Source organism: Aplysia californica, unplaced genomic scaffold (genome assembly GCF_000002075.1).
Source record: "Aplysia californica isolate F4 #8 unplaced genomic scaffold, AplCal3.0 scaffold00999, whole genome shotgun sequence".
Lineage (NCBI taxonomy): Eukaryota > Metazoa > Mollusca > Gastropoda > Aplysiida > Aplysiidae > Aplysia > Aplysia californica.
In genome coordinates, this window is record NW_004798269.1 from 27701 (window position 1) to 45132 (window position 17432).

General features: G+C 37.7%; 1 protein-coding gene across 1 annotated transcript in view; it reads left to right on the top strand.

Annotated features, from left to right (window-relative positions):
* Nucleotides 1-12280, top strand: part of LOC101848623 (myotubularin-related protein 6) — a gene marked incomplete at its 5' end in the record, with an annotated part of 38158 nt that extends 25878 nt beyond the window's left edge. The window contains 5 exon segments of the mRNA XM_005111076.2: nt 2668-2921; nt 3693-3827; nt 6100-6226; nt 9271-9738; nt 11750-12280. Coding sequence (XP_005111133.2) covers nt 2668-2921; nt 3693-3827; nt 6100-6226; nt 9271-9738; nt 11750-11905 — 1140 coding nt within the window.
* Nucleotides 12281-17432: the final 5152 nt, after the last annotated feature.

The following is a 17432-nucleotide window of genomic DNA, read 5'->3' on the forward strand; positions in this document are numbered from 1 at the left end:
TTTGTGTTTGTTACTCTCTTGTAACACCTCTAACCTTCAGCTCTTATATATCACCTCATCGAGTTGCATGTGCCGTAAAACTCTTACTAAAACTAAACTAGCATATTTGCAGCTGGGTATAGTGAGGAAAATGAGGCATAGTAGCTCTGCTAAGGACACAATGTTCAAACCAAGCAATCAATTAGCAGTATATCCCGCCTATCTACCTTAACTGTACCATGAGTTATCTCAATGGAGCAGAGGAAAAAATCCAATGACCTACTTGACACTGTTGACCTCTAGAAAACCTCCAACTCAGCACGTTTCCTGAGCTGATAGAGATTTAGGCCAAAGATTGTATGTATAGACAGGTGTATCTCAACTCTTTGTCAAAAAATGAAATAAAGCATGCTTTAACTTATTGTAACATCATTTGTTTTGAGGTTGTTTTTTTTCTTTTTAAAGTACGTGGTAGACTACAAATCAATTCTTGTTGACTTTCTCACTGGTTAGTTTCTTGACCTCCAAATCGTTCAAAACGATGCAGCTGGCTGTATTTTCAAACAACAGGAAACGATACATGATTTAGGTGTACCACATAAATCCTGTTTAAACTATCTATGAAAGGTCATTTTAAAAATGTTTTTTCCTCACTACAAATGTTTGAACTACATAAGACCCATGTATTGGAATTTTATTTATAAAAGTCAGTCTTTGTGTTCCAATACCCAAGCATGTGTGGATACAGTCAAACCTGCTCAAATGGCCGCTTCCCACATGTCCCCCTGACGTAATATTTACGTTATAATATCACTCTGTGGGACATTCAGCTGTCTAAGAAGACAACCACTCTTCTCTTCAACAGTGGGTGGCCGAATTAATTAATTTTTACTATATGCATAATATTATGTACATTGTATATATATGTGAGGCAGGGTGATAAAATCAGGCTCTCGTCAATTTTTGTGCATGTAGAGTTATAGGTATCATCTTAAAGCTTATTCACTTGTCTTTATTTGGATGAAAAAAAAATATTCATTTATCTTGAATACAAGTCGAGATATTTGTGAAAGAAGGAGGTGGGCGTCACCTGTTTTCTGAGGTAAAATTAGTGAGAAAATGCCCGCCAAAGATTAGTTATATCCTTAGCTTAAGAGTCCGTGGTAACTGAAAATTTACTTTTTTGTGCATTTAATCGACGCTTTTCAGAAAAATCAACACAGAAATGAGTTCTTTAATGGGCATGAAAGGCGTTGAGCCAAAAACAAAAATTTGATAAAAATTCACGAACCTGCGGGAAAATGCAAGTTTCTTCACTTTGATTATTTTGACGAGAGCCTGATTCCACCACGCTGCCTCATATAAAGTGTAATATATAATTTGCAAGGGACAATAATATGTTCTTTTAGTACAAGTTTAAATTGATAATTTTTAGGAGAAATAAAGAACGATTTCAATTCTTTTACAAATTGTACCTACATTTTGTAACTTTTCATGCTTTTTTTTTTCTACATTTAGAATTGAATTTCAACCAAATATTTCACGAGTAGCCTATGCAACTGATGCCACAGATGAATAAACTGCAATAATGAAATGTTTCAAAATTTTAGTCTTTGTACATCTAGTATCTGAACAGCTAGCCAGCTGATGACATAGTGTCAATTTTCAACCTTCCCTTAGTTCTCTAGCTCTGTATGGGGGAAGAATTCATTGTTTTGTCATTTCCACCTGATCCTTTCTGTTTGACCTGTTAACCTCTTCACTGCTGTGTAGACGTACTGGTTTGTATTCCCCAAAACTGGTTCTCTTCCCATAATTTGTTTACCAGTTTACAGGGAAGTGCAAGAAGATGCAATTACGACTGTGAAGTTCTGTTTTATTAACTTAGGAGAAATACACCATGGCTTTGTCCCTTTTGAATGAACGTTTTATCTTGTCTGTACAAATGTTGATGGACACGTCTCAGCAATGAAGGGGTTAACTACTTAACCATCATATTTTGGGGAAAATCCAAAGAAACTTGGGTGGTAACGTGTTAAAGAAGAACATCTTGTTCACTCACACTCAACAAAACTCAGTTTCCAGGCTCGCGAGTGGTTGGGTGGGTGCTCTGATGTGGCTTGCTCAGGCTTTTTTCCTATCAAACTGGTATTTTCCTAATTCCTCCTCCTTCTTTTCCTTGTACTTTCTCCTAACAAACACCATCTCTAGTCTTGGGCACTAATATGACCTCTTTATGATGCAGGTGCCATAAAACCAATAAAACTCCTACCAGGTACTAAAACTAAAATCAACTCTTTCCATGCTGCTCGCCCCACTCTATGCCACCAGTCTGTGTAATACTTATAAAAGTGATTGTGCGTGGGAAGAATTAATGAACATCTTGTTATAAGTATTCATATGACCTTAGAGCATGCATCAGAAAAACATTGAGTATGTATCTAGCTTAAGTATGTATCTAGCTTAAGATTGTTATTGTTTATAGTACTGTTCATTTATATTATGCATGTGACTGTAAGCCTGCGTGTATATGCATGTTTGTGTGTGTGTGTGTGTGTGTGTGTGTGTGTGTGTGTGTGTGTGTGTGTGTGATGAAACACCAAACCAATGTGCCAGGATCTGGACAATAAAGGTGTATCTTATCTTATCTTATCTTGCACGCTCACACTCCAAACCATCTGTCTCCAGGCTCTGATAGAGAAAGAGTGGCTTTCCTTTGGCCACAAGTTCACTGACCGCTGTGGCCTGCTGGAGAGTGTGGAGACAAAAGAGACGTCGCCCGTCTTCACGCAGTTCCTCGAGTGTGTCTGGCAGATCATGCAGCAGTTCCCATGTGCATTCCAGTTCAACGAGCGCTTTCTCCTGACCATACACGACCACGCCTACTCCTGCCAGTTTGGCACCTTTATCGGGAACTGTGAGAAAGATCGACTAGATCTAAGGTGACAAATGTTTTAGTTTTGTATATATTGAAAGGAATTGAGTGAACATAATGAATGCAATTTTTTAAGCAATTTGAACACTGCTAGAAGGGTTCATTAATATGAACAAAGGTTCCCAACATACAACGAAAAGAAGAAGAAAATAGAATTTACCCCTTGTTATAAAAGAAAATATCTTTTTTTACACATACCTGTAAGTAATAAGAACAAAGGTTCACAACATGACTACTGAAAGAAGAAAATAGAAAGTACCCCTTGTTATAAAATAAAATATTATCTTTTTATAGTGGTAGGTTTACAAATGAAATAAATATTGAAATATTGAAACTGATACATGCAATGAATGAAAAACAAGAAGTCTAATCTGCTGTTCCAAAATTTTTTTATTGATGCTGAGGCCTTCAAAATGTAAAAATTTGAACCTATCAGCTCTTATTAAATTCAATTTTTTCTGCAAGAATAACACAGTCTAACATGCACGTAGGGAAACATGCACAAAGAGAACACATTTTCAGGTCCCAAACTTTTCATGCTTGTAGGCCCTATATAGTATTTGAAACTCATACATTGCGAGTTTTGTATTTAAGGAAAAGATTTCCACATCCCGTTGATTTTGCTATGTGTAAAGACTCTTTGCTGATTCCCTGTTTGGACTTCTCTGTTGACATCCACCCCTTGGCACTCATATGACCTTATGCAGTTGCGAGTGCCGTAAAACCTTACTAAAACTAAACATACCTTCTAAACTGTTGTCTCTGTACCGGGCCTCAGGTTGTCAGAGAAGACATACTCGCTGTGGGGCTACTTGTGGCAGCATGCTGCCGAGTTCCTCAACCCGCTCTACAAAAAGGAGTATGAAATTCGACACCCGCTTATCATGCCCAGTTCAAACCCTCAGGCTCTCAAGTAAGTAGAGTAGGGTGAGCATCTGGTGTGAAGAGGTATTTTAGAACTGTATGTGTGCTCACAACTTTAAGGAGGTGTCATGTTAAAGTCACGTTTCTCTTTTGTTAGAGTCTCATTTTCTTGTGTTACAGATTTCTTTTTGTTAGAGTCTCGCTTCCCCCCCCCCCCCGGGCAGTGCCACTGACTGTAATGTCTTTAGGCCATTCCTAAAGGGGGAGGGACATTTCTCGTTCATGCACAGTAGAATTGTAAATGGGCTGATTCATCATGTCACGCTCATAACAGTGCCTGATCTACAACAGGGAACCGCTGCTTTTTCTTTCGTAATCCTTACTATTGTCATTTTCCTCTACTTCTTTTGTATGTTTGTCACACTCTTGTGACCTGCTATTTCCGGGGTGCCTTGAAAGTGGAAACAGTCTTTCTGCTGTTGAAGCTAGGGAGGTGAGCAGAGTAAGTCTGATTCCCTGTAAAGATTTCTCTGTTGACACCCACCCCTTGGCGCTCATATGACCTTATGCAATTGCGAGCGCCGTAAAACCCTCTACTTAAACTAAGAGTCTAGCTTTCTTGTGTTACAGTCACATTTCTCTTTTATTTGAATTTGTTAGTGTCACATTTTTTCAGCTGAAGTCTCATTTCTTTTTTGACAGAGGTACACTCTTTTGTTTTAAAGTCACATTTCTCTTTTCTTTGGATCCACTTTTCATATCAAAGTTGCCCTTTTTAATTTGGACTTTGAATTATTTTTTTCTCTGTAGTGCAACATCAGACATATCACGTTTCTATGGGGTAAAGCTGTAAAACCTTACTATTACCCTAATTTTCTTGACATTTGGGGAGGCGTAGTGCTCGTTTTACTCTTACAATTGTCCATTTAAGGTTATTTAGTAATCCACTAGTTTTGCTTCTAAACAATTCTACCTTTCATTAGGGACTTATAAAAAGATTTTTCACGAGTTTGACTAGACCATAGAGTTCAGTTAAATGATTCCTGTATAGCTTAAATGGTGGATGTGTGCCAAACATAAGTAGCCATTTGCCAAAAACAAACTTTAAAAAACTCAAAAACCTGTGCGAAGGAATAAGCAATAAACAAAACAAACGCCTTATCGCTAACTGGTAGGCTGCCAATGTGAGGCATCATGGTGAAATCAGGCACTCGTCAAAATAATGAAATCGAAGAAATCTGCGTTAGGCTTTTTTTTTTCAAATTTTTGTTTTTTAGCTCAACACCTTTTATGTCCATGTAAAAACACATAAATATCTGTGTGGATTTTACTGAAAAACGTTGATTAGAGACACCAAAAATGTAATTTAGTTAATAGTAGTTTCCAAGGACTCTAGCTTTGGAAGTCACCCAGCTTTGGTGGCCATTTTCTCACAGATTTTACCTCTGAAACCAGGCTTCTTTCAATGCGAATATCTTGACGTCTATTCAAGGTAGATGGTTTGTTTTTTTTATTTCACCTCGTCATAACACATGTGTGAGGCATTGTGGTGAAATCAGGCGCTCGTCAAAATAATGAAATCGAAGAAATCTCCATTTTTCTGACCATAGGACATTTTTTTTTTAAATTGATGAACACCTGATTGCACCGCACCATGACATATATGTTCTTAATTGAACCATACAGAAGTTTAAGGTTCAAATATGAGTTGCCTATATATTTTTCTTATCTTTCCTTTAATGTCTTTTGCGTCAGCTGAATGTCATGTCAGAAATTAAGCAGTATGTAATGTCTCATAGAATAATGACGTTGTTGTTGTTTTCAAATCCCTTCTGCTGTGAGCATTTCGCACTTGGCAGCGCAATGCCTCCCTCAACTCAGAGAAAATTAGATGTAAACATACTTCCCCTCTCCCCCACTCCCCACTCGCCACCAATTGAACTAGGTCTCAATTCAAGGAATTGTTCTGGTAGAAAAAACTCCTCATGATACTGTACAATTTTAACAGCAGAGTCAAACAAACTACAACCAAGTAATCAATAAGTATTTCTTATTTCTCTCTTGGGTGGTGTCGTTAGTCTAGTGGTTAGGCTACCAGACGTGTAATTGTGAGGCTGCAAGTTCAGGGGTTTGAGGCTCAGATCAGGCTCACTTTGTTTCCTTCAGAAAAACCCTGTTCATGAATTTCCCATATTTTAGTGTGGTCTTATCGGGGATATACATTAAATTCAAAGATCCCGCCTGTTTAAGAGACCGTACAGTGCCACAAGGGATGTTAAACAAACCCATACAACTTTGCAATTTTTGTCTCTTTGTTGCAGGTTCTGGCGTGGAATGTACAACAGATTTGAGAGTGGCCTCCACCCCCGAGAGAATGTCAATGACATTGTTAGTGCTGCCAAAGATCACAGCTCTTCCTTAGAGGACCATGTCTTGTTGCTAGAAAAGGTGAGGAGAGAATCAGTTTCATTTGTTCATTTTTTTTTTCCAAGTCAAGTTACTTTTTTCCACTTTGGTTGTTTAGTTTCAGCACAAGTTTACCAACCATCTTACAGAGACCAAAGAATGTTGGCGGTTGGTGGGTGCTCTGGTGTGGTTTGCTTCTTCTTTCCTATCAAACATCTATCGTCTTTATCTCCTCTCCTTCTTTTTTGTGTTTGTTACTCTGTTGTAACACCTCTAATCTTTGGCACTTGTATGGCCTTATTGTGTTGCAAGGGCCTTAAAACTCTTCCTAAGACTAAACTGAAGAGACAAAAGAATACAAATGTGCATAGTTAATAAGCTGAGTCACTGTTCTCCTGACTTTAATACTTACAGGAGCTTACTTTTGCTAGACGTCCTTTTCTCTATTCCTGGTCTTGGCTTGTTAGGGTTTTAGTGGGCTTGGGGGGGGTCAGAGGGGCGGGGCAGGAATTATATGAGGATAAAGGAAGCCTTCTACTTCCAGTAGTTTTGTGGTCGTCTTCGGTAGTCTAATACTACATATAGTGTCGGTAGTCTCGTGGTTAGACTGTCGGACTCATAATCGCGAGGTTGCTGATTTGGGGGTGCCAGATTCGGCAGGGCCTGACGTCGTGTCTTCTGGAAAGGCTCTTAGCATGAATTTTCCTGACTTTATCCAAATGGAACTAAATAACCAGCGATGGTCGGAGAAAGATCTTGTTAGTTTGTTCGCGTTTGAGCGCTGAATTGGCTGCTTGCACTGTATGGTTCCCAGGAAGCCGAGAATGTTTCTTAGTGTTCTAGGCTCTGCTAGGGTAATACTAGTTGTAAAAACATAGAGTATAGAGCATGCTGCAGGGCATGGATATGCCCTATACAAATGTTGTTATTATTACTATCAGTATTATTATTATTATTATTATTATTATTATTACTACTATAATCTTCTTTGTAAGCTATTTTTAAGTGGAATCATCTTAGATCTCTTTTGTTTGTTATAGCAGAAATTTTCCCTCTCCATGTGTAGTCCTGTTGTGTTGGATTCACTTTTGTTGTTCTTGTCGAGCAAGTTGATTGTGTCTTTGATTTCTTCTTGATTTAGTCATGTTCTTGGCTAGTAAGTGAATTGTTGAAGCTAACGGTACACTTGGCTGTCCAGTGCTTTAGGCATCCTTTAAAAGAGAACAGAGAGCATTGCGGGTTGTTGGAGGGTGCTGCTAGTAGGTCCTACTTCTTTTCTTTCCTTCTGTAGTTTCTGTCTATCTGCCTTGTGTCTTCCCTGCACTATATCATATGGCCATTACTGTGCCAATACGCTTCTCTCTACACCAATTCTAACATAAGGCATTGATTGTATTGTACTGTTAGTCTAAATAAGAAAGAGTTGGAAGGAGTGATATTGTTCTATTCACAAGAATGTTTTTATTTCAACGCTGAATTTGATTTTAATTCAACACATTTGTTTTGCTTTACTGTTATTTGTTACTGTGATTTAGTTTTCAACTATGATTCTGATACTGTACTGCCAAACACAGATCACTCAAACATGTTGGAGATTGACAATTGTGTTTGACACCTCCATATTTCAAGTTAACAGATAATGAAAAATTAAAGAGATATCAGTCAGGAAATGGCGGGCTGTACAAGTTTTCGGTGATTTCCAGTTTTGTGTTTGTGTTATGTGCGCCCAACTGTATGTTGTTGTTGTTGTTGTCTCTTTGATATCTCTATATTCCACTGTCTTGCAGCTTTATGTGTTTGTGTGTCTTTTAGCCACATCGGGATTATGTCGAGGTAAATTAGATAGATTTTCATTTCGACAGAAAAGATTTCAAAACTGTCTTTGCAGAATCTGGCCCAGCCACAGAAAATTGAATTCTTCTTGTCACCCCTCAGGATCATATGAGATGGGGGGGGGGGGAATAAGATTTTTTTTATTGAATAAGGAGATCATTGTAAAATTGATGACAAAAATTTGCTTTTAATAGTAGACCTTGCTGGGGGAGGAACATTCATATATTCAAATGATGTAGATTGCAATAATTCCTTGAATATGAAACAAATCGACTGCTTAGTGTAAGACTCGCCCGTACGTCATTTTGAAAAGTGACATATATGGCACTGCGCGGAGGAATCAAGCTATTGTCAATTTTTGGGCATACAGGGTTGATGGTATCAACTTACAAGGCCTGTCCATTTTCCTTGTTTTAGGTGAAAATAATATCCATCCGTGTTAAACTGAAGTCGAAATATGTGTGATTGAAGGAGGTGAGGGTCATCTGGTTTCAGAGGTATAATTAGCGAGAAAATGGCCGCCAAAGTTAAGATGTTTCTTTAGCTTGAGAGTCAGTGGAAACTGAAAATTTTACATTTCTTCTGCCTCTAATCAACGTTTTTCAGTAAAATCCACACAGAAATGTGCTCTTTAATATCTATGAAAGGTGTTGAACCAAAAAACAAAAATTCCCAAACCTGAAGGAAAATGCCAATTTCTTGACTTTCATTATTTTGACGAGCGCCTGATTTCACCTAGCTGCCTCACATATGACAGAGTCTGACACTGAGCAGTCATCCCCCTAGGGCGGTGCTACTGACTGAATTGTCTTCTGGCCATTCCCAAAGGGGGGATATTAACATGTTCCTATGCTCTGTAGAATTGTAAATGGGCTGATTTATCAATTTCATACTCATACTTTTGCCAGAACCACATAGGGGGAACTGCTGCTTTTTCTTTCCTCATCCTTACCAACATCATTTTCCCTTTACTTCTTTTATATGTTTGTCACTCTCTTGTGAACTGCTATTTCCGGGGTGCCTTGATAGTCGAAGCAGACTTTGTGGTGTTGAGGCTAGAGAGGTGAGCAGAGTAAGCCTGATTCCCCGTTTGGACTTCTGTTGACATCCACCCCTTGGCGCTCATGTGACCTTATGCTGTTGCGAACGCCGTATAACCTTACTACAACTAATAACTAAAACTGAGCAGTCAAAATGGAAATGATTTACTTCTTCCTTTTCTCTTTTTCTTCTTTTCCTTTCCTGACAACCAGAGAGTGACACAAATATGCAAGCTTTTAGGCAAGTCGGATGAGACAATCCAACGAAAGTTACAGGGTTACCTGTCCATGGACTCCATTGACGGGTTTCTCAGTGGCCATATAGGGGACGGCCCCGCCCCCTCAAAGTCATCCAATCACGATGACTCTATGAAGAACTGTATTGACCTTGAACCCACCTTAAATGGACGATTAGCCGCACAAGCGGACGCTGTGACTGGAAACCACATCAAAAGTGACTCCGAGTCGGGATTTGACGAGTGCAGCTCGCAGATGTCCAGGTCTGGGATCGATGACGTCGGAGCCTTGGAACTTTCTGGACTTGTGCGGTCACCCAGCTCTGACCAGCTGTCGGTGGATCAGCTGATCGCAGAGCTCAAGACTGTTGCTGTGGACTGGAGATCATTCCGGAATGTCCAGAGCTGTAGCTGTGCATCACCGTTTGATTACTATGTCAAGAAAGTAAGTTGGAATATCATTATGGTTCTGTCCTATAGTATTTAAGAAGGATAAGTAGGTTTATTGCAATTTCTGCGGGGGGGGTCCTTTCTTCCATGACTCTCTGGTCTTATTCATCAGGGAGTTGCAAGCTGTAACTTTTGTTGTCACTGTTGTAAAAACAAGCTTCATTAAGATTGTATGAGACATTTTGTAGTGTCTCTGTTTCTATTATTCCATATAATGGTGATGCACTGTAAGTATGAGTACTATTCATCCTAGCTGTGAATTTCAGTCAAAGCTTTGTATGGATGAAGTTTATTTCAGCTATTAAAATGATGTAAATTAATTTATTTATATAAATAAGAAAAATTTTACAAATTTTTAATGAAAGTCGCTGGAAAATTTCGTGTACTGCAATTTCAACCTCCCAATCCCCAAATTATAATTACTATGTCTGAATTATGTCATTCACCTGGAAAATTATTCTGACCTCATACATGGATAGTCTTGATGAGATCTGAATCTAAATTCTGTTTCTACTTGTTTTTTAGTTTTATTTTAGAAATGAGAATTTTGTTGTTCTTAGAAATTTTTATTTTTTTTAAGGGCATGTAGGGCAAACAAAGCTTTATTCCATTTTTCACCAAGTGAATCATCTTTTGAAAAGGAAAACACTGAATAAACAGATTTACAGCGAATATAAACAAAATGAGGGTGTGCTTGACATTCTTCAGATTTATTTCATATAGCAGCTGTCCAATATCTCCTTTAGTCCCTCCCCCCAGCCCGCTACTAAATGTTATTTCACTTTGTGCAGAATGTCCTGGACTCATAGTTAAAGGGAGATGTTTATTGTTTTGATTTAATCACAGCTAAAAAAAATTTTGCTATAGCCCTGTGTTGCTTTCACATCCTTTTAGTGTTGAAGGGTCACGCTTTATCTGACACATCTATGGTTATTTTTTAAATGGAGAGATTTTGATCCACTCTCTGGACACCGAGCCGAGCAAAAAGCAAAAAGTTCTTAGAAGGAAGTGAAAAGTTCAGATCCAACTTTGGATTACAAATGTTGTTAGTGGGTGGTTGGCTTGTGCTCTAGTGCAGTTTGCTCCTTCTTTCCTGTCAAACATCTGTCGTCCTTATCTCTCGTCTTTCTTTTTTGTGTTTGTTTTTCTCTTGTAACACCTGTAATCTTCAACACTATTATGACCTAATTGTGTTGCAAGTGATTTATTCCATTTTTCATGAAGTGAATGATCTTTTGATAACGGCACTTACATAACCTAATTGCCTTGCAAGGGCCATAAAACTCTTGCTAATTGCAAGACATTTTTTCCGTCGTTGGTCCCAGCAGAATTTTGAATTTTATGAAGGCCATTGGCCTTTATGGCAAATTATAAAGTGAAATTGGTACTATTTAAAATTTTTATGTTAACTAGAAATATTGTTTTAGATAGAAAATATATAAATATTTACACTGATTTTTAAACATTTTAACATTTTTAAGATTTAACTACTGACCCTAGCCAGCAGGACAGTAAACTATTGTGAACAAAACTAACTTGTGTTTCGCGCGCTCATATGACCTTATGCGGTTGCGAGCGCCGTAAAACCCTGTACTAAACAAAACAAAACAAACTCTTACTAAAACAATACAAATGCTGTTCTCCTGCATGGTAGCCTAATTTGCCTAATTTGTCGATCAAATGCACCATGGTAGTGATTAAAATTTAATAGCAATTTGCCCATCAATGTCTGACGATGACCAATGCATCCGCAGAGGAGAATATTTCAGAAGCAACATTTTTTTAATGAAATGCTAAGATGACTTGCGGCTTCTGGTGTGGTCAATGAGACCAATTCTGGTTGAGAAAAGTTTGCCACTTTTTGAGCATTCAAAAGCTCCACTTTTGACTTTCACAAAATAGCAGTGGAGCCCCAGCTTTTACACATATGTGATTTTTTGTATACATATGTATGCATATGATAAGCCTACCTTACATTATATTCTTCCCTTTTTCTTGTTTCTCAGTTCCATTGTTGGAAGTGTGGTGAAGTGTTCTGCGTGAGATGCATCGCCCGCAACATCTCTCTGCCCGGCCACTACCACCGCAAGCCCGTTCCTGTGTGCAAGCCGTGCTACAAGGAGGTCAAGAGGTCACCAAGCGTAGAGTTTCCAATCAGCTGACCATAACGTTGAGAGTTAAGACCTTCAGTGTAGTTATTTATTTGTTAGCTCACAGTCCAGTTTCTGTTGTGGAACATTCTGCAATAGAGCAAAAGTTCACAGTACAGCAAAACCCTTTAAAAAAAGACTCATGAAAACATTTCTTTTCTTGATAAATAAAGTACTGGAACAGTGTGTTGCTTGTGCTCACTTTTCATTTCATGAGATTTTAAAGTTGTAGGGGGAGAAACTGTCAAACTGAAGGGTAAAACGGAAAACAGTAATTGCATATAGTGCTTTTTTTCAGCAATTTTAAAAATGAAATATAATTTACTACAAAATCAGGCGCTTGTCAAAATTATGAAAGTGAAGAAACTGGCATTTTTCTGCAGGTTTGTGAATTTTTATCGAATGTTTGTTTTTAGCTCAACACCTCTCATGCCCATTGAAGAACACATTTCTATGTAAATTTTATTGAAAAATGTTGATTACAGGCATAAAGGATGTCAATTTCAGTTTCCACGAACTCTCAAGCTAAGGAAATAACGCAGCTTTGGGGGCCAGTTTCTTGCTAATTTTGCTACCCCACCTACTTCAATTGCTAATATCTTCACATGTATTCAAGATAAATGGGTATTTTGTCCATCAAAAGCAAGGCTAATGGACAGGTTTTAAGATCATACCAAAACTTCATATGCCGGAAAACTGACGAGCGCCTGATTCCACCGCGTCGTGACACATATGAAAATGAGACTCCGTGTAATATAAATTTTTTTAGTGGGATTGATACTGCTAGGTTAACCTTTTCATAATCCCTGAGCACACGAATGACCGACCATAACGGTTTGAGACCAAATTTTGCTGTGAATGGCCTATAGAATGTGCGACCAAGTTTTGTGATCAAGTTGTTTTCTTGTCAATGCTCTTTCTTGTTCAACTGATTTGATGTGTTCAGAGATTCCGATGTTACATTTCCAAATATATTGATTGGTTTTCATTGTTTTTGCTAATTTTTGTACAAGTTTGCAAACGGTATCAGAAGTTTCTTTTTTTTAAGAATTAAAATGTAGGAAAAAAAGTAAGTCATAAAGTAGTAAGAAATGGTTTTCTAAATATTGCCATGATGAATGACACTGCAAAGTGAGAAATAACAAAACCATACATGTGCGTAATCGTGTACTGGGTGCTGTAAATAAGCTGCCTATGTATTCTTCAAAGTAGATGAAGAAGAATATTCTTTTGGCAATTTGTATGAGACAGAGTACAGTCCAGGTAAAGTTGCGTTTCATGTCCATCTAAATGTATACTTTTCTGCAAGTATGGTTTATTTTGGTCACAACTCTTTAAAACAGCAACTGGAACACTTGCTTTTGCATTATAGTCTCAAATAACAATTTTCCCTCTATCAACATAAGGCTTCCTCATTCATACTCTTTTGCACTAATTTGGTCTCTCAATACTTATTTCTGGGCATGTATATTAATACTCCCTACCATATTTATATTATTATTGTCAAAATTTCAGGAAAGCGTTCAAAGGTCATTCAGGCTTTGAAAAGATTTGGGGTACTGAGCTTTCACTTGCTCTGACCACTTCCTGATTTCTTCAATGTCTATAGCTTGAGCAATACCTGACCTTCACACTTTTTTCTTTTTTTCTTTCTTTTTTTTTTTCTCAGCCATTGTATACCTCCACTCCCCTCACCTATGCCAATTCCTATCCATTTCATTCCGTTTTCACTATTTATTTATAAATACCAGTTGAAGACAAATAGAATTATTTAACATTACCTTATATATGATTTTTGCTCACCCTGATGTGTTTGTGGTGCTCATACCTCATCAAACGATTTTGATTTTTGTACTGTTATTTTCTTATATCCCATTTCTCCTTGTATGCCTGTATACTTTTTTTTTTTTCAGCCAAACTACAAACATCTCTGAGTTGACTATTCACCATGTTTGTAAATGCCTGAGATTGTGAATGTTTTTGCATATTTCTAGGTGCTATTGATTGCACTATGCCAACCCAAGCATAGATGCCAGTTCCACCGTTATGTATTTGATGAAGATGTCAGCTCAAAGTATCCACCTGGGGGGGATCTGCATGTTCATGAAACTTGCCCTATTGTATGTTGTATGTGTTGGGAGTTGAGGAGTGAAAAAGAAGGGAAACGGAAACTTGAGATGCTTTGTTCAGCAGTGATATATATGTGTGTGCTTTGTTAATTTTTTTTCTTTAACATTAATACTAGCTGATAGGTAAATCACAAGTGGATTTTTTTTTACATCTTTCACTTACTTTTATGTAAGGAGGTGAGAAGTACTGTCCAGTGTCCATCACTCATTAAATCTCTGAGAGTAGTCTCATCACATTACCAGGGAAAGATGGGAAACAGAGTAGAAATAATGTGAATAGTTGAACCAATTATCATCTTTTTTACCTTGTATAATACCGGGTTTTTCATGCCATCTATTTAGTTGATTCAAAGTGCGCAAATCATTTCAATTATTATGTTCCATCGGCTAAACAAGAGTGGGGAAAATAATTATATTGTGTGTACTTTGCTGTGATAATGATGCTACTGAAGTCACAACGTCTGGTGTGTTTATTAAGTGGAAGACAATTTGAGGGCATTGCGTAAATCAGGTGTCATAAAATACCTGAATTGGGGAGAGGACATGATTTTTCAAAAGCCTTTGCATAAAATTGAAGTGCTTACGTCAATCTAGTTATCTCAGACGTAAACTTGTTTTTATTGTCATCACTAACATTAAACCTTTTTAAAGTTTAGAATGGCTGATGCATTTCTTTCTATTGCACAAAAATTTAGAAAAGAGAAAAAGTGTATAGGGGGTACAACTTTGAATCAAAATAATGTGTGTTGATTTTTTAATTGGAATTTTTTTTCATTGTGTATCGTCAGTTTTTGTTGTGGTTTTTTTTTTGGGGGGGGTTTGGGGGTTGTGCTGTTGTTGTTGTTCTTTTTTAGGGGGAGGGGGTTTTTTTTGGGGGGGTGTTCTAATTGTACATATAATGTTCATACACTTCCATGAAATTCAGGATTTGTCCCCCATTGATTTTTCTCCTAACATTTAAGTGGGAAATATTTCCTTGCAAGTTGTTTATGATATTGAGTGTTGTATAGGCTAAAAAACTGCTAGCAGTACCCTATTTTTGTGTTTATCATGTGCTTCATTATCCTTGAGCGAAGAAAGATTATTTTTTCTTTGGAGTGAAGGTGGAAGTTGGATTATGGCTTGTGTGGCAGTTTTCCTAAGTTTTAGCTGGTCGTAGGTAGAAAGATGTAACCAAACTATTGCATTGTTTGAAGTTTCTCCTGTAAGAACATATTATAATGGTTTTATTAAGGGGACAGGAGCTTGTCAAGTTTCTGAATTCTAATTGGTTAGCGCAGTCAGATTATTGATCTGCAGTACATTGTTTATTTAAGTTTTAGTCCATAGTTGTTAAGTTTTAAACGTTTTTCTTTCTGCACCAGTATTTTGTAACTTTCTTTTACAAAAGTCAAGGCACTGGTTTTAAGCTTCCTTGGTATGGAAATAAGTTGTTCCGTCTCAAAGATACTACTTTCAGTCCAGCTTCATATTTCCTAGTCACCACAGAAAGTACGCAAAGGAAATGTTGACTACTTCCAACCATACATATATATGTACTTGGATGGTTCTGAAATTTGAATGCTTTGTTGTTGACTAGAAATTTCTGAGCATCTGAGGCGTTCATTCATCGCGAGGCGTTCGTTCATCGCGAGGCATTCGTTCATCGCTCATGATGTTCATATATTATATTATATTTTCAGTCTTGCGTCTCGTGTGAATGACTGCTTTGCATCTCGGTATCACATGACTGACTAAACTAAGGGCCGAGATATAATTTTCCCAGGAAGTTGTACTTGTACGTGTGTTACATTGCTCATCTTCAGTTTGCGTTAAAACATGATCACTGAAATATCAAAATTTCATTCAAGCTTCTAGAAGACATGTGATTCATACCATTGTTTGAGCCTGCTGTTGTCAGAATATAATCATGTCATGATATGCTGGCATTGCTACATTGCTGTAAGTTTCATATGTCTGACTCAGACCATTTTCTCGTCTTTCTAGAAGATCACTATGTACATATATGATATTGCTTAGTACTGTTTTGTCCTGTAGTGAGAAGATTAACTTAACCTGTGGGTGAGCTCAGGTAAAATAAAAATCATTAGACACCAGCACTGAAATGTTCGCCTTTTTTTGTTTAATTTATGTCCAGTGCTCTTTGTCAAAGAGCATAATTTCCTCAACGTAGTTAAAATGATGAATGAATACTTCTGACTTTTTCTTATTTTTAACGTCTTTGGTTTCATCCTTGGTGGGCTAATGAAACGGATCATTAGTTTTTGTGATATAGTCAATGCTTATGGACCCTGGTTACATTTTTCAAGATCACGAACTATTGGGGTAAATACATCTATCACTGCCTGTGTATATATTATTCTTAACTAACAGTAACAAGACTATGTGAGAAGCTGAAGAGAGCAGAAAATCATTTTTGTCGGATTGAAAATTTGCAGATGAGTATATGTGTTTTTCCCTTGCACTTTTCACTGTATAAGAATTAATTTTGATTTTTCCGCAGATGGCGGCTGAAACGTACTTTTATCAATATTGGACCATCAAGGAATCTTAGTTTAACATGCGCATTTTGCACTCGTGATTTTTCGCCCTTATCCGAGAAGGCCGGATGTTAAATCTCACCTACCCTAAGATCAGGGGTGTACTGAAAGACAGCAGTAAGAAGGAGCCTAGGAGTAGCAGTAGGAAGGCTGCAGAAAAGAGTCAGGACCCTAGTGGGGGCACAGGGACGACTAGGGTGAGGATAGAAAGTGGAGACAAAAGCAGATGACAGAACATGGTTAGAGAGCAGGAAAGGAGGTGAAAGGAGAAAATTCTAGAGAAGAAAATTTTCCGTCGCTGTCAGGTTTCGAACCCGCAACCTATTGAACACCGCAACTTCTAGAACACGAGAGCCTCCAAATCTTGATTTTACGCAGACTCCACTGTAGTTCAATGACCATACATTCTTTACTTCTCAATATTCAAACAACTTTTAAAATATACACCTTGAGAGAGCTTACAATACAGTAGAGCCTGCCCAGGACGATATCCCATTGTCAAGAAGGAGAAAAGTGATCATCACAGGTGGTCCACTATGATAGTGTCATTATAACATAAAAAACGCAAAAGAGGGGAAGTAGTCGTTTGTACATGCGATTGTCTTGGACAGGTGGTCGTTAGAGCAGGTTCAACTGTAGTTCAATAAACATTCTACCTATGCATGGTAGGATACTGCTGATCGCTTAAAGGAATCTGGAACTGAGTGAAATCAATACAACCGCGGGAAGGATAGAGGGACAAGAAATACGATAAGATAAACATTTTTATTGTCCTGATTCTGTAACATTGGTTTGGTGTTTCACCACACACACACTCCCTCTCTCTCTCTCTCTCTCTTTCTCTCTCTTTCTCTCTTTCTCTCTCTCTCT